Source organism: Corvus cornix, chromosome 5 (genome assembly GCF_000738735.6).
Source record: "Corvus cornix cornix isolate S_Up_H32 chromosome 5, ASM73873v5, whole genome shotgun sequence".
Lineage (NCBI taxonomy): Eukaryota > Metazoa > Chordata > Aves > Passeriformes > Corvidae > Corvus > Corvus cornix.
This window is the reverse complement of record NC_046335.1, coordinates 49,571,839-49,595,284: the sequence shown is the minus strand read 5'-3', so window position 1 is coordinate 49,595,284 and position 23,446 is coordinate 49,571,839. Positions and strand designations below refer to the sequence as shown.

At 43.6% G+C, this 23,446-nt stretch overlaps 1 protein-coding gene and 2 long non-coding RNA genes across 10 annotated transcripts in view; 1 reads left to right on the top strand and 2 right to left on the bottom strand.

The window, feature by feature from the left end:
• LOC104684528 overlaps positions 1–2,486 on the bottom strand; it is a 35,440-nt gene extending 32,954 nt beyond the window's left edge. For both annotated transcript variants that reach the window (XR_005602014.1, XR_005602013.1), the window contains exons 1-2: positions 360–2,486; positions 38–185 (exon numbers count right to left, since the gene is read on the bottom strand). This is a non-coding gene — a long non-coding RNA (uncharacterized LOC104684528). The remainder of the gene's footprint in view (positions 1–37; positions 186–359) is intronic.
• Positions 2,487–3,058: 572 nt separating this feature from the next.
• MYOD1 (myogenic differentiation 1) lies at positions 3,059–6,627 on the top strand. The gene is made up of 3 exons (XM_010397167.3): positions 3,059–3,835; positions 5,298–5,376; positions 5,936–6,627. Exons 1-3 carry the CDS (start codon positions 3,281–3,283, stop codon positions 6,184–6,186), a joined length of 885 nt encoding a protein of 294 aa, XP_010395469.2. The 5' UTR covers positions 3,059–3,280; the 3' UTR covers positions 6,187–6,627.
• A 627-nt stretch (positions 6,628–7,254) lies between these two features.
• Positions 7,255–23,231, bottom strand: LOC104684587. 7 transcript variants are annotated; one of them, XR_751009.2, is made up of 8 exons: positions 22,657–23,231; positions 19,780–19,898; positions 18,352–18,424; positions 16,832–16,960; positions 16,135–16,266; positions 14,625–14,686; positions 14,161–14,291; positions 7,255–8,237 (listed from the first exon to the last, which is right to left on the bottom strand). It is a non-coding gene; the product is annotated as an uncharacterized LOC104684587 (long non-coding RNA). The 7 variants fall into 7 exon arrangements; XR_751013.2 differs by having other exon boundaries at positions 16,832–16,942; XR_005602011.1 differs by lacking the exon at positions 18,352–18,424 and having other exon boundaries at positions 22,657–22,742; positions 23,033–23,231.
• Positions 23,232–23,446: the final 215 nt, after the last annotated feature.

Below are 23,446 nucleotides of genomic sequence, written 5' to 3'. Positions count from 1 at the left end.
AGAACCTGACTTTAAAATTTTTCAGACCAAGACTTACTTGCCTCTTATTTTTCCATTAAGTAGTGCCATTTCTGTTTCTCAGACTTCTCATGTTCATCTTCTAACCAAATGTATCCACACACTCTCAGAATATAAGTCTTTCTCTCTCCCTTTTCCTTTGCCAGAATATGTTCTGGGCCCTCTGCCTGAAAAGACAATTCTGTTAATTTTAGATAAACTCACAATCAGCTGTTTTCCCAGTTTCTGTCCTCTGAAAAAGAAAAGAGAAATCAATCAGTTACTGTAGATAATAAGCTCTCCTTGTCCACATGCTGCTTCTGCTGAGAGGGCACATATGCTTGTGAAGATGGTCTCACTACCTGTCAGTTGTGTATAGGATGAGTCTGCCCATGCTTCTTGACATAGGAAGTACAATCTGCTTCTGCCTTCCCAGCTTCCTTTTCAATCACATCCTGAAAAAAATGAGATGAAGGAATGTGGAACAGATATAAGGGCAACAGCTCTTACAGAAACTTTGCAAATTCTCTTTCTCTGCTGAATGCTTGTTGATCCACACTCTCTGTATCTGTATTTCCAAAGCAGTGCCCAAACACTCCAAACACACAGCCTGGGGTAGCTCTAAATAGCTAGTGCAGCACCAGCACTCTAAACACAGTATCCAAACTGGAAGCTCTGGAGAGACCTAATCTTCCAAAGAGGTTTAACAATGTAATACTTGTAAATGCTTGCCAAAAGCACCTCCTATGGTTGCCTGTTCTCAAAGTGAGGAATGCACTTAAAAGTCTCCAAGTGGAGATTGTTCTGTCCTTCATCCTTTTCCCCTATGGCCACACAGAACTGAGAAGAGCATCTCAGGGTTTCTTCTTTGCAAGGATGTTTTTTCAGGCCCCACTGTACAAGGCAACATCTTTCTGGACAAACCTGTCTTTGGGAATTACACTGGAAAGTGGCTGTTACTGGTGGCAGCAGCAGGGAATTACAGAATCACAGAATTGTCAGGATTGGAAAGGACCTCTGGAGATCAGCATGTCCAAACCCAAAGGAAGGTGTCCTCAAGGGCACCTTCACTGGAAGATCACTGTGTGGAATTCACTGTCTGGTCACAGCTTTCTGCTGACCTTTTCATTTGGATAAATTCATGCACTTGAGCCCACATTCACGGGCAATTATTGGCAAACTCCCCGTAGTGCTTGTCCAAGCCCCACTGTTTGTCACCACTTTGCCCAAGGTAACCCCTATGCACTCCAGCCCCTGAGTGTCTTTCCCTGGGGTCACATATAAGCTAGAAACAGAGGCAGAATAGGCTACAATACTGACTAAATATTAGGTAAAATTACCTTTTTCCAAAAATCAAGCCAATGGTCTAGAGCGAGTTTAAGTGTCTTGAGTGGGTCACACTGCCAGCACCAAGCCTTGATACCCCATTTTACATGTTCAGTTACAGCATAAAACTCCTGCTCATTTATACTTGTTTTACATTATTATACACCTTGAACTATTTTGAATACAAATTATTTTTAGTTTGTTAGCTGTTCAATGAAGATTTAAAACCAAATATCTTTATTCCTTCTGGATCAAAGAACCTCTGTAATAACAGTGAAGTGTCTCCACAGGTTGCCACTCTGCCTCTCAGAAACAGCTGGGAGATACATCTCTAAATGTGTAGGGGTGGTCAGTAGCTGATCTCCTTGGGACATACTGCTTTTCAGCATTGGGTACAGTGAAAGAATGAATTTGGACAGAGTCAAAACCAAATCGTTTTTTCTTTAAATAAAACCTTTATCTTTTAGGGATGCTGACAGAATGTGACTTACAGCTCTTATCTTGTACTCAAAGATATTTAGGGAAGTAGAAAATGGGGACTGCAGATTAGGAATTTTTACAAAAAGCCAAATCATGTAACAATCATGTAACCATCATAGCAGCCCGTCAGAGAAATCATAGGCACAGGGACTGGGGATTGCCCATTGCTGGATATTTTCAAATTCTGACAGTCAGCCCCTTGTCCCACTGAAGACAGAGCTTTGCTGCTGATTTTAAACGGACTGAAATTTCACCAGTGTTTATAACGGCAGGACAGAAATTAATTTTAGCTTGTGGGACATTAAATATATGCACTACTATTTTAATCATGAAGTCAGTGAAACCACATGGTTGAATTACTGAAGCCCTCTGAGAAGAACCTAATTTCTCATCTCCAAACGATACTCAAAAAGCAGAGTAAAAACTCTGGGACCCCTGAGAGACGTTGCCAAACCCATGCCACTTCCCCAAGATCCAAACTGTCCCACAGCTAGAAATAAATCCTTATCGCGCAAGCCATCCAACCGCAGCAAAAGGCCACGGCGCGGGGAGAGCTCCATCTCTCCCAAGGTTTCCGAGTCAAGGTGAACAGAGCTGGCAGAGGAGCGCGGGATGCGGCGTTCGCAGGGACACCGCGCTCCCGAGGGAAGGCTGGCGCGCCGCGGCGCTTCCCGCTGGGACGGGCCCACACCGCCCCCTGCAGGCGCTCCTGCCGCAGCGCCACCGCGCGGCCGCGACCCGCCCGTCCCGCCGCTCCCCATCGCCGCCGCTCCCGCACCTCCGGCCTCTCCGCGGTGTCCCCGCTTCCCCGCTCCCGGCTCTCCGCTGTGTCCCCTGGCGCCGCCCGCCACCAGCAACGCCCCCGCAGTCATTACCCCTGTGGCCGCAGAGCCGCGGCCGCCGCGGCCGGACCTGTCCCGGAGCTGGGGGCTTCTTCCGTGCGAGGAGCCAGCGGAGCCGCCGCCGGTGTGTGCGGGAACAGCGGGGCGCGCCGCTGTCCCCCCGGGCGAGCGGCCGGCGGCGCCCGGCACCTTCGGGCATCGGGGCGGCTGCTCTCCCTGGCGCGCCGGCAGGGCGGGCTGAGAGGGGAAAAAAAAAAATAAGGGGAAAATGTAGCCCTGCGCACATCCGAGCGCTCGGCTGCCGCTGCCCCTGCCCCAACGCCCGTGGGACACCGCGCCCCCCCCGCCGCCCCGGCCCCCGACCCGCCCGGCCGCGCCCCCCGGCCCGCCCCATCCCGACCCGCCGCGCCGGGGGGCTCAGCCATAAATACGGCCCCGAGTGGCGCTCCCAGACCGGCGCGGCTGGGGAGGGGTTTCGGGGCTGCAGCCAGCGCTGGTGGCCTCGCCTGGGAGAGGCTGCGAGGGTCTCGGCTCCGCACACCCGCACGGCCGCAGAGCAGCCCGGTCGAAGGCCCCTCCGTTCTGAGCCCCTCGCTGTCACCTCTGGCCCAGCCGCTGTCCCCTCCGCCGCCCCCATGGACTTACTGGGCCCCATGGAGATGACGGAGGGCTCCCTCTGCTCCTTCACAGCCGCCGATGACTTCTACGATGACCCGTGCTTCAACACGTCGGACATGCACTTCTTCGAGGACCTGGACCCCCGGCTGGTGCACGTCGGGGGTCTGCTGAAGCCCGAGGAGCACCCGCACCACCACGGGCACCACCACGGGCACGAGGAGGAGCACGTCCGGGCGCCCAGCGGGCACCACCAGGCTGGCCGCTGCCTGCTGTGGGCCTGCAAGGCGTGCAAGAGGAAGACCACCAACGCTGACCGCCGTAAGGCCGCCACCATGAGGGAGCGCCGACGGCTCAGCAAGGTCAATGAGGCCTTCGAGACCCTCAAGCGCTGCACCTCCACCAACCCCAACCAGCGCCTGCCCAAGGTGGAGATCCTGCGCAACGCCATCCGCTACATCGAGAGCCTGCAGGCCCTGCTGCGGGAGCAGGAGGACGCTTATTACCCGGTGCTGGAGCACTACAGCGGGGAATCGGATGCCTCCAGTCCCCGCTCCAACTGCTCCGACGGCATGGTGAGTGCCCCAGGGAGGACTCCCTGCCACCAAGGTGCTCTGGACATTGTTGGTCCAAACCTGAGCAGGGCGAGTCTCCTCTTCCTGCCTTCCCTATAGCAGCTGCCTTCTGTACGTCCCCAGGCAGAAGACAAAGTCCTTTCTCGTGCCTGGAGCACCCACAGCAAAGGGAGGTTGGGTCCCCACAATGGCAGGATCTCTGGGAAAGAAGAATCTCTTACACACTTTGTTCCCTGGGATGAGAAATTAGGCAGGTTCCCCATGTCCTGGAGGAGTCTGGGGAAAGCTGCTGGGGGAGGACTTCAGGAAGTTGCCTGGGATGGGCACCTGGGGGCATTGCCTGTGCTCCCGTAGCTCCTGAGGCATCTCTGTTTCCATCCTCTGCTCTATCATTACCTTTGAATCCCCTAAGGACAGCAGAGAGGAAGGGCCCCCTCGGACATGATAGTTACACAAGAATTGATAAGAGTCTGGGTTTTGTTTTCTGCTGTTCATCATGGTAACAGGAGGAGGGTCTAAGCAACAAGAATTGTTTTTCTTGACCCTTAAGAAAAAGATTCTCCATTTCTCTTCTCACTTACTTCATCCCCTCCATAGATATTTACAAGCAATAGGAAGGAGAATCCAGGCTTTCAGTCCTGTTTGTACATTATGGGCATGGGAGAAGAAGGGTGGGTGCCAGAGAGGGTGTCTCATCCCCACATTTTTTGGCTGGGGCTGTAGGTTCAGCCTCTGGTCTGACTCTGGGCTGGTAGGATGTGGTGACCAGAGTCCAGGACAGCTCTCTGGATGGGCCATGAACAGCACTTTCAGGCCGGAGACTGCTTTTTGTGCTCTAGTGGGGATAATTGTTACTGAGTTGAGTATCTGTGATTATGAGATACTTGACAGATTGGAGAGATTTACACAAATTATTCCTCTTCAAGATACAGCCTCTTTTAATAGAGGAATTCCGATGTGGGTTGAAGTATTGGAAACAAATACATTAGTCAGTGTTCTGTAGCATTTTCTATACAAAATGGAAATGGGAAGAGAAACTGAAGGAAATACAAAGGGACAAAGGTAGACAGAGGCTTTTAAAGAGGAATTCACGTTTAGAAAAATCTTCAAAAACTAAATTCAAAATATGCCATTCCCCTTTCGGTCTCCCTGTTGTAAACTAAAGATACATGAAGGGCTGTATCTGATCAGAATGCTGGAAAGCCTCATCTCATCTCTAAAGCTGCAGCATTCGATGCAATAGTGGTAACTTTCCCGTGGAACAGCTGTGCCACATAAAATATTCTGGGGTGGATCCCCTTCTAGCCAAGTTACGTTCTTCCTCACTCAAAAAATCTACAACTTGATGGCATTTCAGCCAGGACTGGAATGATGGCACAGACTAGAGACTCAAACATGAAATTAGATGGTTACCAGGATTGGGGTAAGAGCCTGACCTCATTCAGGTTTCTCTCCTTCCCAGATGGAGTACAGCGGGCCTCCTTGCAGCTCCCGCAGAAGGAACAGCTATGACAGCAGCTACTACACGGAGTCCCCAAATGGTGAGTACGTGCCCTAACAGCAGTGTGAAACACTGAGACAGAGGCAGGCAGTGCAGCAGCTTTCCTGTGCCTGCTCTGTGTCCAGCTGGGCTGAGAGAGGAACCTGCCTTTCCAGCCAGCGAGCCATTGCTGCTGGTAGAGGCATTGGATTTTCTCTAGGTGCATTTGCAAATAAGGGGATGTGTTATAGCTGTATTTCCTGTTTTGCAAATACAACATTTGGATAGAAGTGTGTTCTCTGCAACTAATTTTCAGTGTTTAACCATATCTTACATGAAGACTCTTCTTACTCTGTCATTGATCCAAACTGGAGTAATTTACGATTGATTTCAAATCTGTTCTTCCCTTTCTATGCACTCAGGGAAGCCTTGGATCTTCCCTGCCCAGAGCACTGTAGTTGGGCCTCTCTTCCATTTTGAAACTACAATCTATTTTCTGATAATTGGTGTCCTTCACGAATATTCATTTCCTCTGAGTCTTCACACGCTCACAAATGTGTGCTGCCCACTGATGTTAAGGACCCACTGGATAACCTGAGCACTTTTGTCTGTTTTTTTAGATCCAAAGCATGGGAAGAGTTCTGTTGTTTCCAGTCTCGATTGCCTCTCAAGCATTGTAGAGAGGATTTCCACAGATAATTCCACGTGCCCCATACTGCCTCCAGTGGAAACTGTTGCTGAAGGGAGTCCCTGTTCCCCTCCAGAAGGAGTGAGTCTGAGTGACAGTGGAGCCCAAATTCCTTCCCCCACCAACTGCACCCCACTTCCCCAGGATAACAGCAGCAGCAACCCCATCTACCAAGTGCTATAAGGACCCCTCCAGCTGGACTGCACCAAAAACAATTTGCTCCGTTTGGCCACGCTCAAGACCTGCTTTCTAAGGTTGAAAAGACTTCTTAAGACTTGTTCCAGTTTTAAAATATCACTGAAAATTCCTTCAACTATATAACTTTGCAAACCTGTATCACTTCAAAATACACATAGTTATTTATTGGTTGTTAAACTAAAGTTATTTAATATGTCTAGAGAGAAAATTGTATACCATGAAATGGCCAATGTTTAATCTGGGCTGTGGGGAATAGGAAGTTGGCTCTTGAAAGTGGAGGAAAGTAGAAATCTACAGCAGTAGTGGCATGACTACTTCCTATTACTCCTGTTCTGGCCAAAATAAGGTTGTGGACCACTTTTTATAAAACTTTTGTATAATTGTAAATAAGAGTTGCTTTCCAAAAAAAAAAAAAAAAAAAGAAAAAAAAAGGAAAAAAGAGCAAAAGAAATAAAATTAAAAAAAAAAAAGAAAGCAAAACTTAAAACATAAAAGGGAAAAATTTAAAAATATTTAATATTGCTTGGTTTGTCGTGTCAAACTTTAACTTTATATATTTATACGATGTGGTTGCCAAGAATGTTTTCAACAGTATTCTAAATAAAGACCCTTATTTATAAAATCTGTGGTGTTATCTTGACTTTCATTAGGGCTTCTAGAATTACTAGTGCATTTAGAGGTGGTATTAGATCTCTGCCTTGGCAGGAAGAAGATACAGGCTCTGATTCAGCAAAGAAATCAAGAACATGCTTCAGTTGCACTACTTTGCATAAATACGCTGCTGACAAAGGGTCTACTTTCTTCATATTCTATCGTGGTCATTGCTAAACCAAGACCTGAGCATCACAGGTCATTATTAAAGGGATCAGTAAATAAGCATGTTTCTCCTCCTGCCTCCAAAATTTACAATTACATCGCAGGACTTGATCTTACAAAGATGTGTTGAAACTAGGAATCGCAAAAAATTAGACTCTCCAAATTCCAATGTAGCTACTGAAACTTAAAGTCCTACAACACTATCTCAAGACCAAGAACTACATTTTTGGACAAACGTTCACATTTTTCATTCAAGTTTTATTTTTCAAGTGTTTGTACCATGTTCATGTATTCTCAGATATCAGAAACTAATTGCAAAGGAGTTCTTGTCATAAAGTTCAAGTTACAGTTTACAGTTTTCCTCAAGTTCAAGTTGGAATTTAGGCCAAAGATAGGCAGTTTTAATTTGGGTTTGAACTTTACGCATCTCTGGCAGCATCACTCCAGGGATTTACTTCTTGTTTAGAGCCTCTCTAAAAATAACCAGTGGGCTCTGTTTCATTCAGTATCTATGTGTAACCTTGAAAGCTGGCTGTGCAACTGAAAAATGTTAAGCCCTGAGCTGGTTGTCATTGGAAAGTAACCATCAGGGCATTTCTGTGCATCTGGACAAGAATAACCAGCAACTACAACCTGTTTCTTATCACATGCCTATGATTTATGGATTTTGTATAAACATCACAGTGAAATGAAAACAAAAAACACACTGAAAATCAATCTAGGTATTGTCATCATCCCTAAATACTTTGATGACAGATTAGTCATTGTATTCTCTGTTAGGTGACTATTAAAAAGGGAGTTTATGCAGCTCTTACCTCTTAAGCAGGAAAAAGAAAAGGGAACAGCTAATTCCAGGGAACATCTCCCACTCCTTTAATCATGTATGGCCTTGAAGATCAATGTTCTGTGGAGAGGAGAGGAGAGCAGCAAGCTGCCATGTATTGAACAGAGCAATGCAGTTGCTTCTTCTTCCTGGGGCAGTCATGCTCTGAGCTTGCTGATTTATCTGAAGCCAGAGGGGCAGGGATGGTAGCAGCCATGGGTATTCCTTCCTCATCCATGAGCTTGTGGTCATGGTGGATGATAAATCAATGTTGAGGTGCAGGACCATTCTGTGGAGCAGCCCAGGCTCCCACGGATTGGAGGGGACTCCGAGGCAGGACTGGCCACTCAGCATCTTCATCCAAGTTCAACTTTGTAAAGGTCTCCCATTGATTTCCCTGTGGGTAGAAAACACTCCAGCCCATAAAGACTGAGCTTACCCCTTTTGTTTTTCCATTAAAAATAAAAATCAAATGAATTTGAGAATGCGCTAATTCATACTAACATGAATCAGGAGGATCTCTAGTAAGGTCGGAAAAATGGCCCAGTTGGAAGCCTGTATCCCTAACTTACAAAAGCTAAGGAAAGACAGTTGCCTCACAAATCAGGACCTCACATATCATCAATATCATTTTCATTGCCTTCAGCAAACATTCAATCAGGCCCACAATGCAAAAGATCCAAAAATATGCTTTTGTGGAATACGAAAGATCTTTTAATTCCCATAATTTGAGGCTGGTAAAAGTAGCAATTTTACTGCCATTAAATGACAACCAAAAAGTCTTTTACCAGCTCAGGAATGACAGAGGCTCTGTCATATACTGGCAGCACATAGTTCATGCCTGCCTTGCTTGCACCCCACTTCTGAGGGACACAGTCGGGTACCTGGCTGTAGGGCTGGCACAGCAGAGCAGGCACAGGACAGTTGTGCTCAACAATGTACATGCAGTTCCATGTGGAGTCATGTATATTGCATTTCACTGATTTATTTTAGCCACCCCAGTTTCCACATACTGATGTTAATGTTACAACAGAGAACAGGCATTTGGCACATCCCAAAATAGAAGGATGGATGATGAAGAAAAAATATTCATAGGTTTCCTATGCAGAGCCCATCTTTCTTCCATTGATGTCAGTGAGAAAAGTTCACTGAAGTAAGGCCAAAGGGCATCAGCACTGATAAATACATGTTTAGATTACAGATATATTTATTTTTTTACTTAGATAAGGAAAATTGTTCCCTGTGCAATTTCTTCCTGTATATTTCTAAGGTAATAAATATATTTAAAACAGATCCCTGTGCATCAAGAGGACAGCATGTTACTGATAGAATTATATCCCAGTATATGAGTAAATACTTGGAAGCTAGTAATATTTGGACTCATAGCTTTAGCCTAGTTCTGACACAACCAAGGAGCGTACGCAAGACTGATCCAACATTTACGAACTTTGGTTCTTAAATTGGGCTCCTGAAGATTAATTTAGGCATTTAGGGCAGATCCTACAAGACAAAGTGCAGAAATTTGGTCTACAGAAATGCTCCAGCATGGGCTATGAACACACACTGATAGTCTGAAAGTTTGTATCGGACAGGTTCCAGTTCAGTACAATGTTTCCTAAGGAAGACTACCTCCGAAGGGAAAGTTATCCCAATACAAACAATTAAGGGAAAGTAGCTGTCTTCGAACAGAATGATAAGTGTGCATTTTAGGAATGTTTGATTTGATTTGGTAACTTAAGAAAGCACTGCATGACAAACACAGTATTACTGGTTTATCTCACTCAAACCACTGCTATGGAAAAAGTGAAGAGGAATAAATTTATACCTTACTTATACATACTAAGTATGTATACATACATGATTTTACATTTCATCAGGTCATTTGCAAGTATGAGAATGAAAAGGATCTTCTTCCTACTTTCAATATTTCACAACAAAATGCAGTAAAATTGCTGGGTTTTCAAATAACAATGTTAAACACCATTTCCTGCATTATCATAGCAATACTGCTACAGAAGTATTTCACGTACTGAACATTCAATTTTAGGTAAAAGATATATGAACTACTCCTGGTATATTTTTTCCCTTTAAAAAGATTTTATTATCTGTATCCAAATATATCAAAGAACTATTAAATTGGCAGTTGCTTCACACCAGATGCTGCTCTTCTAAAATGACTTGTCATTTTCAACTCAAGATAAAGACCTTAGAAAACCCCTTGAAAGTGGAAGCAAAAACAGTTTTCATTTTACATCTTACATTTTGCAGAGATATTTGAAAGGTTCAAAGGGTGCAAAGGGCCAAAACTGCTATCTTCAGAAGAACTACATCCAAAACAGACAAAGAAAGGTTTACCTCATACCTCATGAATTTTAATGAAAATAAATTAATATTTCCTTTTTGTTTAAAAATTTCCTTGAAACCAGTAGGAATATTTCCAGCTTCAGTAGGAATATTTTCAGACTACTGCCCATAATAGTGTCTGGGATAGTGTTCACGTAGCAGTGCAAAGCCAGGACAAACTCCCTGCTGTGACCCTTTGCTCGTGCTCAGGTCACTGACCCATTTCTGTCACAACACTTTCAGATGTGCCGATCCCCCTGAGCACAACCCTCTGAAAAAGTTGCCAGGCTTTAGTGCTCACCTGATGTTGAAAGTACAAACCAGAAACTGCCCCCATAATAGTGCTGAAAGCCTACAACCGTTCCTAAATGAGTGGCTGACACGGAGACTGTGATAGCAGCAGATGGTATGAAGGTCATTTCACATAACTTGCATGTGGCAGTCTTGGCTTCACAAGCAGTGGTAAAAAGGTCTTTGTAGAGTCAGAGTGCAAATCTCTGACAGCACGACCTGGAGATCATCTTGGGAGGCACATCCAAGTACCTCATTAAGCACTGTTTACTATCAGCTCACCCTCCCTCAGCCTTTCAAATCACTGGTTTTCTAGTAAAACTGTTGAACAGCCATGACCTCCTCTCCTTGATGGATGCAGCATGCTCCCTTCTCAACAGGCTTGTTGCACAACTGGGAATGTCATTAAATGGAGACCTTTCAATATCTGACATTTCAGGGCTAACGAGGGAGAGGATGGTCCCTAGCACACTACAGAAGAGCCTTCAGATAATCCTTTCCCTCCCAGGACCCACCAGGAATTAGGAATAATGTCTGACATAGAGCCACTGGGGCCAGTACAAGGAACCCAGAAATCTACACAGACGCTTCTGAATAAAGACCTTAATTAACATTGCAAGTTAATGGTGAAAACTGACCTATCCTGTAACCATGGGGTGATAGAAAACCTATGGGGTTTCCTGATGTTAAAGTCAGCATGGCACTGAACTCACATTTTCTTTCTACAACACCAATAACTTTTATCATCTACAGACATCTTAGCAACATCAACAAGTGTGCTGTTTTATGTAATAATTAATAACCTCACATCTATCAATAGGGAGGCAAATACTGTCACTCTATAAAAAAAGTTAGTAAAAACTCTAACAGACAATAACCCACTTAATCGCATGATTGAGGGAGGTTGTTAATCACATGATTGGGGTGTTGGGTTTTTCTTTGTTTGGAGTCAGATTCACTCTGAAGTCTGTGTCTCAGGACAGTTACCTAGTGCTGCATATCCACGGCAATAAAAGGGGGTCTCCCAGTCTCCACAGTTCTCCTTAACCCACCTGAACTGACCTTGAGCCTTTTCTGGTCCAACAGCCACATCTGCTGGGAAAAATGTAAACTGCATTTCTTCCTGAAATCGTTCCTCAGTGAATTCTATGTTCTGTTTTATCATCTTTCTATGATGGAAGGTTTGTTGGCTCAGAAACAGCAAAAATATTCACAGTCTTCAGTCAGCACCTGGAGCCCCATACACTAGGAACATCAGGAAAAATATATTGGAAAAACCAAACTCTTCCCTACCAAGAGCCTTCTAGAGAAACAGAGAGAAAAAAAAAGTAGGAATAGTATAGCTGGTTGGGTTTTGGCTTTTTTATTGCTAGACAAATTTTGGGGCACCACCCTATTTTTCTTTGTTTTAAGTGAAAAATAAAGACAAAAGGAGGGAGAAAATGGAAGGTCTTTGAAGGCATTGTATGGCCTATGCTGAGAGCAGTGGTCCTGGGGGAGACAGGCTGCTGGCCAGAAGGCAGGTGGGGAAGATGCACAGGAACAGCAGATGACAGCAGGACCATGATACAATTCTCTGGTGACCAAGTCCTTCAGTAGGGCACAAATCTTGGCCACCAGACCAAGAGAGGTGATTTTCCCTCTGCTCTGGTGAGATCCCACCTGCAGTGCTGCATCCAGCTCTGGGTCCTCAGCACAGGAGGGATATTGACCTGTTGGAGCGAGTCCAGAGCGAGTCACCAAGATGATCAGAAGCATGGAGCACCTCTCCTACAAGGAAAGGCTGAGAGAGTTGGGATTGTTCAGCCTGGAAAAGAGAAGGCTTCAGGGTGACGTAGTTGTGGCCTTCCAGTAGCTGAAGGGAAAATACAAGAAAGATGAAGAGAGACTGTTTAAAAGACTATGTAGTGACAGAACAAGGGGGAATGGTGTCAAACTGAAAGAGAGCAGGTTTAGATTAGATATTAGGAAGAAATTCTTTACTGTGAGGGTGGTGGGACACTGGAATGTGTTGCCCAGAGAAGTTGTGGCTGCCCCATCCCTGGAAGTGTTCAAGGCCAGGTTGGATGGGGCTCTGAGCAGCCTGGTCTAGTGGAAGGTGTCCCTTTCCATGGCAGAGGGGTTGGAACGAGATGATCTCTAAGGTCCTTTCCAACCCCAACCATTCTATGATTCATTTTATACTTTGGCCACACAACATTCCTTTCTTTCACATTGCCCTACTTCTGAATCCTAAACCAAATAAAGCCCTACCTTTTTGTTCTGAGTTTCTTTACTTGTTTTTATGCTACCTGTGGGTTTCCTGAGGCAGGAGCCCAGACCATCCATATTTGAGAGCTGCTGCTTGCTGCAGTGTGAAAGGACATTATTGAACCAACAAGCAGTGTGTAGGCTTTTCTCCAGGCCACCGGAGGGCAGCCTTTCCAAGAAAAACAGGACTTTGACATGTTTTTTTTAGTGCACACATTCCTTATTTTTCCCCCCTAAACTCTCCCATCTAACTCTTTCTCAGCTCAGGTAGAGAATATCATTTCACACCACGACAACTGAAATCAATGAGCCGAATTCCTACCCGGTGTAAATTCATCAGTCTTGCTGGCAGTTGACACAGCACTGGTACCCTTATCTGTTGGAATTATTGCAGCAGATACAAACTCATGGTTTGAGTTTGGATGCTCAAAGATGCATTTTTATGGGAAAACCAAAGGCTTTTGTGTCCATATGGCAAGGTCTCCCTATGTGTGGCCTAAAGGCTGGGAGGAAGACCATCACAGAGCAAAGCATTTATACAACAGCTTATAAAAGGAGACCTGTTCTTCAACCAGGGCACGTCGTGCTCCCATTACAGACCTAATGCCACAGAAATACAAATGTATGCAGGGGGGTTCATGTGTCACACATGTTTCTTTGTATGGGACAGGCCATGCTTGCATCCCTTTGTTCCCTTTGGAAAGGAAGCATGGTATGTGCTAGGCACACATGCTCTACGCTCTCAAAGGCTGTCCTCTACAGAACTACACAGTTGAAACAGCTTGCAGTTGAAAGCCAGCTGCACAAAATGTAGTCCCAAACATGCCTTTCAAAAGCTTCACAAATGCCAATTACATTAAGCGATATGAGAAAAAGCAACCAAGTAATGTGCCTAATTAACAAAGCTAGAGATGGAGCCAGCCACTTGGTTTGAAGTACTTCCAAGAGAGATGTTAAATGCAACAGTCAGGGCAACTCTGGAAGAAATAAATTAACATGCTGGGTTAATATTTCAAGCTCTGTGGGAGTAAAAAGTGTGTGGTGAGGGGAAACAAAGGTAAAAATATCACAGGGTGCTATTCTGTCTGTTTGTTTGCCAAGGACACTTTAGCCTTTGCCATTTATTATTCTTCATGGTATGCTCGAAATTATGCAAGAAGACATAAAAGTGTCAGCATTGCATCACTGGATTTCCTAAATTTATCTTTTACCCACCTGTTAAACCTCAGCTCAAGGTCAAGAGAAACAACCATTTTGAGTGAGTGGACAATGAGATAGACACATTCATGAAAAATATCTTAGTAGGGTTCTTGTATCTTTAGTACTACTTGCAACCCAGCTTAAAAGATTCCCCACACCATAGGACAAGAGTGGGTTTTTCTGGTCCTCATAAATAAGAACTGACTGACAGCTGCCTGGTTCCAAATCTTAGATACCTGTGGTTGGGGAAGCTCAGGCCATCACAAACTCTCAAGTTCCAGCAAGTAGTGTGCCTTGAATCCATTCCAGTACTCATCTGTTGGCAGCTGTTTCCATCTGCTCCTTCTTGAAACGTTCTGCTCAGTCCCTAGGGAAGAGCAGGAAGATTGTCACGCAATGAACTCGCTTGTTGTGAGCTGGCTGCTCGTGTTTTACCTGAATCTGTCATTTCAGCTCATCTGCTCTCTGGCCTTTTTTTGCCAAAAGAATTCTGAGTTCTGCTGTGCATCTAAGTGCGAAAAAACCCCAGACCAACTATTCCTCAGATGTGGGTGCCAAAACATTATTCCTTCTTTTAAGTACAAATAATTATTATTAACAAGAGATCAGAAGAGATCAATCAGATCACTTAGTCCTCACAGCTGTTAGGTACACAGTGATTCCTGCATGCATACTTGGTAGCTAACAGTGTCTGACATACCTTCACTTTGTGAAGAGGGAAGGCAAACGCCCTTCAAGCACTCCATGACCATTATCCGTGGCCTTTTTTTTGTTTGGTTTTGTGGTAAAACACACAGTGGAGAAAGAGAAAAAAAAATCAAAAAGAACATTTTCTATTTTAGACACCACTATTTATGTTTCCAGACTTGCAGCTGACCCTTTAGGAACTTTGGTTGACTGAGAAAATGTCTGTGCACATTAAGGTTCCTCTCTTAATTTGTCCCATTGCTATTTCATGTACTTGTTAACTTGATATCGACACATTAACATTAATCAGCCAGAGTAAGCAGAAGATTTTACTTTTTCTTAACCAAGATAATTAGTTTTATATTTTCATCTTTGAAAGTTTTAATTCATACTTTGATATATTATCTCTAGCCTGATTTCCAACTGGACCAAATCCCCCCAAATCTCTTAGGCCTTCCAAACGTTCAGGTGTACCTGAAAATGAAAACTTTTGTTTAGAAACATTTTTTTTTTTTTTTAATCCCAAAGTACCTGAAAATACATCCCTGAATATGAGCAGCATTCTGCAGATCCTATTCAGTCTAGGGTTGGGAGGGGAGAAATAGTCAATAAGACAAGCAATACAACGTTATATGGAAACAAAGCTGAAGAAGATTCCATTTGTAACCCAAATGCAATCTGGATTTTCCCTAACCAGAATTATACATATTTGTGTATATATTGGTCAAAATACCTCCTAAGGGCTGTATAAGGATAAATTCAGGAAAACTGAGAGTAATTTCACTGACTTTCCACATCACCTTTTCTGTGGTGCACTTTCCTTTGGACCATACATCTCTCTGCTTGGATTATGCAGTGGTCAAACTGAGCCACACAAGCACAGAGCCACTTCAGCACTTCTGTATGAAGACCTTTCCATACAATGAAGGGTTCTTAAGGGGGTTGGCATGATAAAGCAAATAAGAAACATCTTTTCCCACATCCTGAATTACTACCACACAAGCAATTTTTTCCTCCACTTTTTAACAGGCAGGATAAGATGGAGAACAATTTTAGAAGAACTTGCAGGTATCTATTGTATTTTTTATTACATTTAGAAAATTTTCAAAGAAAAAAAAAGGTTTTTATTATAGATTTGAGAACTGGACACTGCTTTTTTCTCATTGCTTCATCGGAAAGCTAATAAAAATGCTATTGTAGGCCCTCTTAGGATGAGAATCCATCCCAGAAGAACAGAAAGGTCCAATTTTGTATGAGAATGGAGCATTTCTAAAGGAAAATCCAATTCTGATTTCTTGCTGGCCAACTCTGAATGTATTGTCCCACTATGATCTTTCTCTGCTTCCTCGTTATTCCCCAATTCCTTCTACTGCTGGACTACCTAGAGGCAAAGACTACAATTGCAAAACCTGGCAGAATCCACAGATGAATCAGACTGAAACAGTAAACAATGACTAAAAGTGTAGTGTCATAGGAACAAGCATATCACTATGCTTCTTAAACTAAATCATTTAAATACAAACCTGCTGCAAATCTTGCATGTTACCAGGAATTCCAGCTACTGTCTGGAGGGTTGGTATAGTCCTTTTGCACTGGATTCCTACAGAAGTCTTCCCCAGGTCCTGGAAACTCTGGGTAAAGCATCTTCCTGCTTCCTGGAGTGCAGAGAACGTTCATTATAGTATGCTCCAGAAAGGAAAGGCAGAGGACAAGCTAATAGAGGTGCCATCCCTTCAATATTGGCTTTAATCAAGCTCTCACCACTTCATTTAACTGGAACAAAAGGCTGCTGTTAATGCTAAGGCATAGGTCCAGGCATGAGACAGGATAAAGAAACCTGCATTCCCAGCAGCTGGCCCAAGATTTGGGACAGCAAGTGGATTTTTCTTTCCATTTACTCACACTTATATTGTATAAATCCTGGCTATTGACAAAAGAAAAGCAGCAGATTTCATCCTTAGTGCCAATTATTGGACTAGCATCACTGGAACTATTATACTTTATATCTCCTCATATGCAGCATTCAAATAATTACTTAGGATTAAATGTCATATTTCATGGGACTGGCTGCGTAAATATTTACAAAGCTAGACGAGAGAAAAGACATCTCAGAGTTATTGATTCATTTCAAATATTGAGAAACTGGGTTAATCAAGGGATTTAAGCAATGCTTTAAACCTTTGAATCAGCATTGTTGAGATTTATTTAAACCGCTCTTACCTTTCAACATCTAAAGTTTTACAAAAGGTTTATAACAATAAAGACTTCCAGGCCATTTTCCCATCTGCTTGTCTGAGGACTTCTCAGTTACTATTGTGAACTCAGAGTAGGCTGAAGAAGTAATAACAGCTGTGAAAAGTGAATCATTTAACAAAAATAAAGTTCTAGTTTCAGTAAAAAAAAAAAGATAAGAAATGTTCTAATTGTTTTGATGTATTAGAGAAACAGTCAGCTGATGGGCAAGCACATACATTTTATAAAATGGAGCATATTCCATTCTCCTTGGTCAGAAACAGACCCTATGGTTTTTTCATTTTTTGATGGTTAAATGAAAAAGATACACTTGCAGCACTGAGAGCTGCATGCCTTTTTCAAGAAAAGACTAGCACCTCCTGTTCTGTATTCTGTATATAGTAGTTGTGAAATACATATGTCTGTATCTATGTGTTTGTGTCTGTTGCTATGTTCATGCACCTGCAAATCGGCTGAGATCTTAAAAACATAATGACAGCATTAGTAGAGTTTTGTTTTCAGAAAAGGCTGACTAGGCCAGTCTGAGAAAATCAAGGACCTTTTAGGACTCCCTGAAACAAACCAACTAATAAAATAAAGCCCAAGTCCCTGGCCCTTTCTGAGACTCTAGCTGTAGTACATGGTAGGAGTTAAATAGTTCTGACCTATGTGTGCCCTTTTGGCAATGCAGATTGGGAGCCCTCAGGATGACTGAGCTCAGCTCATAGTAACAGAAGTTTAGATAAGGGTGTTTTTGTTATGTGCTGACAGGAAACTTCCAATTGTGTAAGCTCAATTTTCCTCGTCACCAGCTGTTTTTTTGCTGGATCACACCTAGATCAGCAGGAAGAAGACAGGACATCTATATCCTTCCATAGCTCCGCATTGTAACAAAGTGGCGCATTAGCCGGATGCCTAATTTCAGATGCACAAAGTAGATTTTGCTGTGATTTAGCGCCATGATTTCTTGAGGAACAATTATTTCTGTTTTGCTGGAATGTCTCATCAAATCCTGACACTTTTACTACAGCCTTGAGTCGAGGATGTTCTCCAAAAGCACAGTGTCTCACCCAGTCCAGCTACGTGGTGGATTTAGGAAGCTGGGGGTGAGGCAGACAACTCAGCAGTTGTTTGCAGTGCTTATTGCCCTTTTTGCCAGGAAGGAGAAGGAAAGACAGTTTCCCTAGAGGAAAGACAGTTTGGAAATCTCCCTAGTCCTTCAGCAAGCAGCATAACACCACTTCCACCACCTCGCCTTACTTGTGTGCACCATCTCCATCATTGTATCTGCTCAGTTCCATCTCCCATAAATTTTCAGCAAAACCAAATGGATTCAGGTGGGAGTTTCTCTTAGTTAATGGAGTGAATAAAGACCAAAGATTATCTCTAACATGTCACAATATTACTTCCATTTTTTTCCAGAGCAGATTCCATTTATCTCACAGTTTGATGTGCACTTTCTGAAGGATCCCAAAGGAATTTGCAAATCAAAAAGAACCTTCACTCACAAATGTCAGCCCAGTAGAAATGGATGAAGAACAAGTGCAACTCATCAGGCAGAGCACAGCAAATGCTTCTCAGCTGAAAGCAAAGCCATGCAACGGTTGAAAAACATGGATGGAAATGAAGTACATATTCAAGGAAAATTGAAGTAATTAAGAATAAAAAATCCAGCTATAAAAGTGCAGAAACTAGCATTTAGCCATAAGTTCTGCTGCTCTGCTTACTCTCATTAAAAGCATCATGACAGCTTTGGGCTACACAGCTCTTCAGGTATGCAGCATCTCCATGACTGCCTCAGTCAACATCAAGCACCAACCTACAATTTTTTTCTCCATTCTCATTCTTTCTATGAAAGGCTTTAATCCAATTAATGATTCAGAGGGGCAAGGCAAATCTAGCCTTTCAGAAAAGTAATAACATCTATGCAATTGCAGCTGCTTTATTTTTAAATTATTTTCAAGGACAAAATGAGTACATTGCATGCTGAGGTGCATCACAGCTTTCCATTTGAAGACCTCAAACCAAATGATTTACAAGGATCAATGCTAACAGATAGAGCAATTCACAGCATGATGTAATCTAAAACTGATAAAGAACTGCACTGAAATACTGTTGAGTTGTCATGAATTTAATACAAGAGAGCATAGGCTGAATTATAGCATTCAAGCATTGCAAAACTGGCCTTCCAAACCTGGCTGCCTTTTCTTTTGAGATTATAACTCTTACAAATAATTCTCTCAGCCTCCTCCAGCTTTCAAACATTTTGAATGTACTCTCCAGTTATATTCATAGTTGTGCACAAAGTCACAGGTTCTCTCAACAACTCCTTTTCCTCTTCATATTGTTACAATGGGTCAATCTTTTTCTTTGAAGATAAACTGACTGATGAACTCAGAGCTGGGCTTACATTTCAGGAGTGGGAGCTTCTTCAGCTGTCACCATTGTTGGTCTCCTCACTAGAAACCCTGGTGAAGGAAGAGGCTACAGAGGTGTGCAGAATCAGGTACTCTTGATACACTAGTGAAGCTCCAAAGAATACAGCAAAGCTTCCGAATGTGCATTTCTTATTTCTGTGCCTGTACAGCACTGGGATTTGGATCTGTCAATCCAGCATCTTTAGTAAGTGGCAAAATATCTTCATACAATAATGAAAAAGATAATAAAATAAAATAAAATAAAATAAAATAAAATAAAATAAAAGTTCCACTTCAAATTAATGAGTTACTAAGTTTAGGAGTATTAGGGAATATATGCTCAGTCATCTCCCACATTGGGAAGAAAGCTCCTTTAGAGTTAGACAGAAATCACTGCAGTTTTCAGCTAAAGAAGTAAATAGGGAGCAGGGGGATTAACAAAAGAGGAGAATGTGAACCCATAAGGTTTTTTTTTAGTTTGTAGACAGAATTTAGACTTCTGTCTGAAAGACAACCTACCTTTCACTGTATGTGATTGCCCTGGGGGAGCTGTAGGGCAACAAGGTGATCCCAGTATATCAGCCACAGAGGGGACAGAAGGACTTACTCTTCCTCTGTCATCAGAACAGTGAGGTGACCTAACACCAGTGATAAAATTAGTAAGGGGACTCACTCTCTAACGCAGCTACACAGCAGTTTAGAAACTAAAATATATCTACAGCTTAAAGTTGTTCTTCCACTATCACCATTAAAAATTTTGAATTGGAAGAACAGCTAAAATTATAGGTAGACCAACAGGACTGCTCAAAGTGCACATATACTTTCCTGAGTAGTAGGTGTGCCACAAGAGAGGCCTTCAGAGAGACTTTTCTAAACTCTACAGCTTTTTTTCCTCACTTATGCCAGATTTTGGTCAGCCCCAGCTCAACATAGATGATCATCAAAATCTCTCACCAGTTATTAGAATCAGTTAGGAAACAAAATGTATTTCCAAGGTGAATAGCTTTTAATGCATTTAAAAATTTTCTGATAACAACACCTGCTGCTGCTATACCATAATCCTTTTCCAAACACACTGTGAACTATTTGGATAACCTCCCAACTCCATGCTTCCTACACAGGTCTCCCAGCATTATTAAAGCTGGTTTAGTTCTTTTTAGCATGTAAAACTTAGTAAGATTAATTAATAATTTAACTTAAAATGACAAGCAGTATCACAGAAAAACTAGGTAACTCCTGGACTTACACATCCACCTTCACATTAAATCTTCCTTAAAGATATCAAATATAAACCAGATGTTTAAAGACTTAAAGATGTCAAACAAACCAGAATAAAACCCAATTATAATATTGTTATTTTTCATGGGACTAGGAGGACAGAAGTACCACTGTCAAGTTTGGGATTAGTCAAAATTCCATAGGAAGTTTTTGCCTGCAAATTAGAACTTGAAAAATTAGTTGATTTGTTTTGTCTATCATAATCCAAACATTTCTAATTATGGAAAATTATGTCTTAAAATTAAACTAGAATTTTATATTGCTATATGGCAAGCTTAAACAAAACTTTCCTCAGACACAGCAGCTGCTAGACTGTATTAAAACTTTCATTCCACGAAAACCAACAATCTATCCAGTGTTATCAACTATGGCTAATTGAACAAATGCAAATCATGCTATAATCTACCATGCAAAGCAAACTCTTTGTGCCTTAATATGCAGTTATTTTGTGCCATGATCCTTTTTAAAGAAAGATATTAGTTTTGAACACTTTCCCTCTCAAGCTTCAATATAAACTTCAAACACTTTGTTATCTTTCATTTTCTACATGAAAATAATGTCTAAACTTAGGTTCCAATTTATATGTCTAAAAGACCTTCTATTTCAGCAGCTATCTTGCTCCAGATCTCACAAGCTCCCACTTGCCTATCAGTCTCTGATTTGGGGCCCTCTTGCGTGTCTTTTGAAATATCCAACTTCTCTGTTTCTACCAATTCTTCATTACAGCTTTAGTATCTTCAAAGAAACCTTGCAGGTCACTTAAGCGTGGCCTCCCCACCTGAGTCCATGAAAACTGTCTTTAAACAAGCTTTCTAGCTTTTAACATGTACTCCCAGATGACTTCTAAGGTCCTGCACCACCCTCCCTCAGTTCCCCAAACAAGAAGGGAAATCCAAGCGAGAGAAGCTGCACAATATCCTTTTCATCCCCACAGTCACCTTAGATCCCAACATGGAAATTCCTACAGAGGAATCACTCACTGCAGGTAAGGTAACATGGAAGGCAGGAGCTAATGAGCTGGGAAAGAGTCTTTGCAGTTGTGGATGTGACCAGAAGGACCCACAAGGCTAGGATTCAGAGGCCCTTAACATACTACCTGGGTCACCTGCCCTCCTCAGCGTTCGTTAACTCTCAGAACCTACCCTACAGTTCTTTCCCATTGATCCCCAGATCTATTATTAGCAAAACTAGGCACTTACTATGATTAAAAAGAATTTTCACATATATTATTTCTGTCAGTGAATCAACATTCTCTTTTCCTTTCTTAATGCCAGGCTTAGGTTCACAGCCCTCTTTTCCCTCTGTGTCCTCTGGCTGGCAGTTCTCAAGGATTTTAGATAGTGTTTCTGTACTCGTGATTCTCAGATTCTCCCTCTGTCATCAACCTTTCTGCCTCTGTTCAGTCCCAGTGCTCAAGTTGCTGTCTGGCATCTCTTCCTGGAGATTTTTTCATCAGTTTATGCTAGCTGAAGTGCAGAGTTGCCTTGATTTAGCCTCACTTTCCATTTCTCATTCATAGCTGATATGAGTAACATAGTCCCATTCCTCGTGTCTTCCCTCCCTTTTCCCAAGAGTCGCACACAAGTAGCACCAGGTCCCAGGCCTTCCTTCTACATCACCAGCTTCAAGACCAGTCTGTTACCATTTTCACAGACAAATCTGCTGGTTAGACCTCTTTGGAATATCTTACCACAGCTACTACAAAGTTTTCTTCTCTGCAACCCAACCATACAACACTCTTTGCAAGGAAGCTGCGGGTGACCAAACACCTCCTCTCACAAACCTGAGCACACTGAGTGCTCCTTGACGGCCCTCCACGTGTTCTTCACCTGCTGTTCCCGCACATGTGAATTTCTGTCATACTTTGAAGTTCAACCTGACTGCATTCCCCGGGTCTGCCCTCTTCTGTAGAGCATCATGTTGTCCCTACTACTTGTACACTCCATCAGCATTCCCTAACCATGTACTCTTCAGTTGTATGTCTCACCACCCTAATCCATTCATCATGACATGACATCCCATGGTCAATCCACAAAGGCTCAGCTCTCCAGACTCTCCCATAAGCCTATTCCTCCTGAGACACTGGTAGCAAATAAGATACAGAACATGTCTACATACCTCTCTTACTTTCCTTCCACACAACCATCTTCCTGCTGTTCTTCACGCTCCTCACAAGACAGGAACCGGGGGTTTTTGAAATGTCCCTTGTCATTATTTGTGAATTAATGAGAATAAAAAAGAACAAAAAACACAAACCAAAATTGCAAGTTTCTACCAACATAGGTGTTAGGAAAAAAACCCAAATGAACACTAGGAAAAGCAGAGAAAAGATGGAGAAGTGGTGTAGGTGGGACCAAGTAAAAGCACGACATGATAGGAAGTGACAACCCTGGGTACCCCTGCTCGTGAGACAACAAATTTACGCCTGGGGAGATCTTGAATTCTGCCCTTCAGCGAGTCCGGTTCACGCAGGACGAGCACAGCCGTGACTCACGTCAGGGATGCTCGAGAGGGTTGCTGAGAGCCGAGCGAGGGGCAGCACCGGGACACCCACCGCTCCCGAAGGGGACCCCTGCTGTGACCACCGCGCGGCCGCGGGAAGGTGAGCGGGGCGGCAGGGCGCTCTCCCCGCAGCCCCGGAGCGGGCACCCCTGTCCCGGCAGCTGCGGGGAGCGGCGGACGCGGCGGCGGGAGCCGGGGGCGCGGCCCGCGCTAGGACCCGGGCGGCAGCGGCGCCTGCGCGGCGGTGCCGGCGGCGGGCGGGCTGCACCGAGCGGCTCGGCAGCGGCGGCGGCAGCGGGAGGAGCAGCGGGAGGAGCAGCGGGAGGAGCAGCGGCAGCGCCGCGGGTCCCGCCGCCCGCACCGGCAGCGCTCGACCCGGGCCGGCCGGGCGCAGGCAGGGGCGGAG

Bases quoted from the DNA above. Each gene is read 5' to 3' on its own strand.
- MYOD1 (XM_010397167.3), top strand. From the start codon at position 3,281: ATGGACTTACTGGGCCCCATGGAGATGACGGAGGGCTCCCTCTGCTCC. The intron at 3,836-5,297 runs GTGAGTGCCCCA...TCTCCTTCCCAG, and splicing joins CCAACTGCTCCGACGGCATG to ATGGAGTACAGCGGGCCTCC. The intron at 5,377-5,935 runs GTGAGTACGTGC...CTGTTTTTTTAG, and splicing joins CTACACGGAGTCCCCAAATG to ATCCAAAGCATGGGAAGAGT.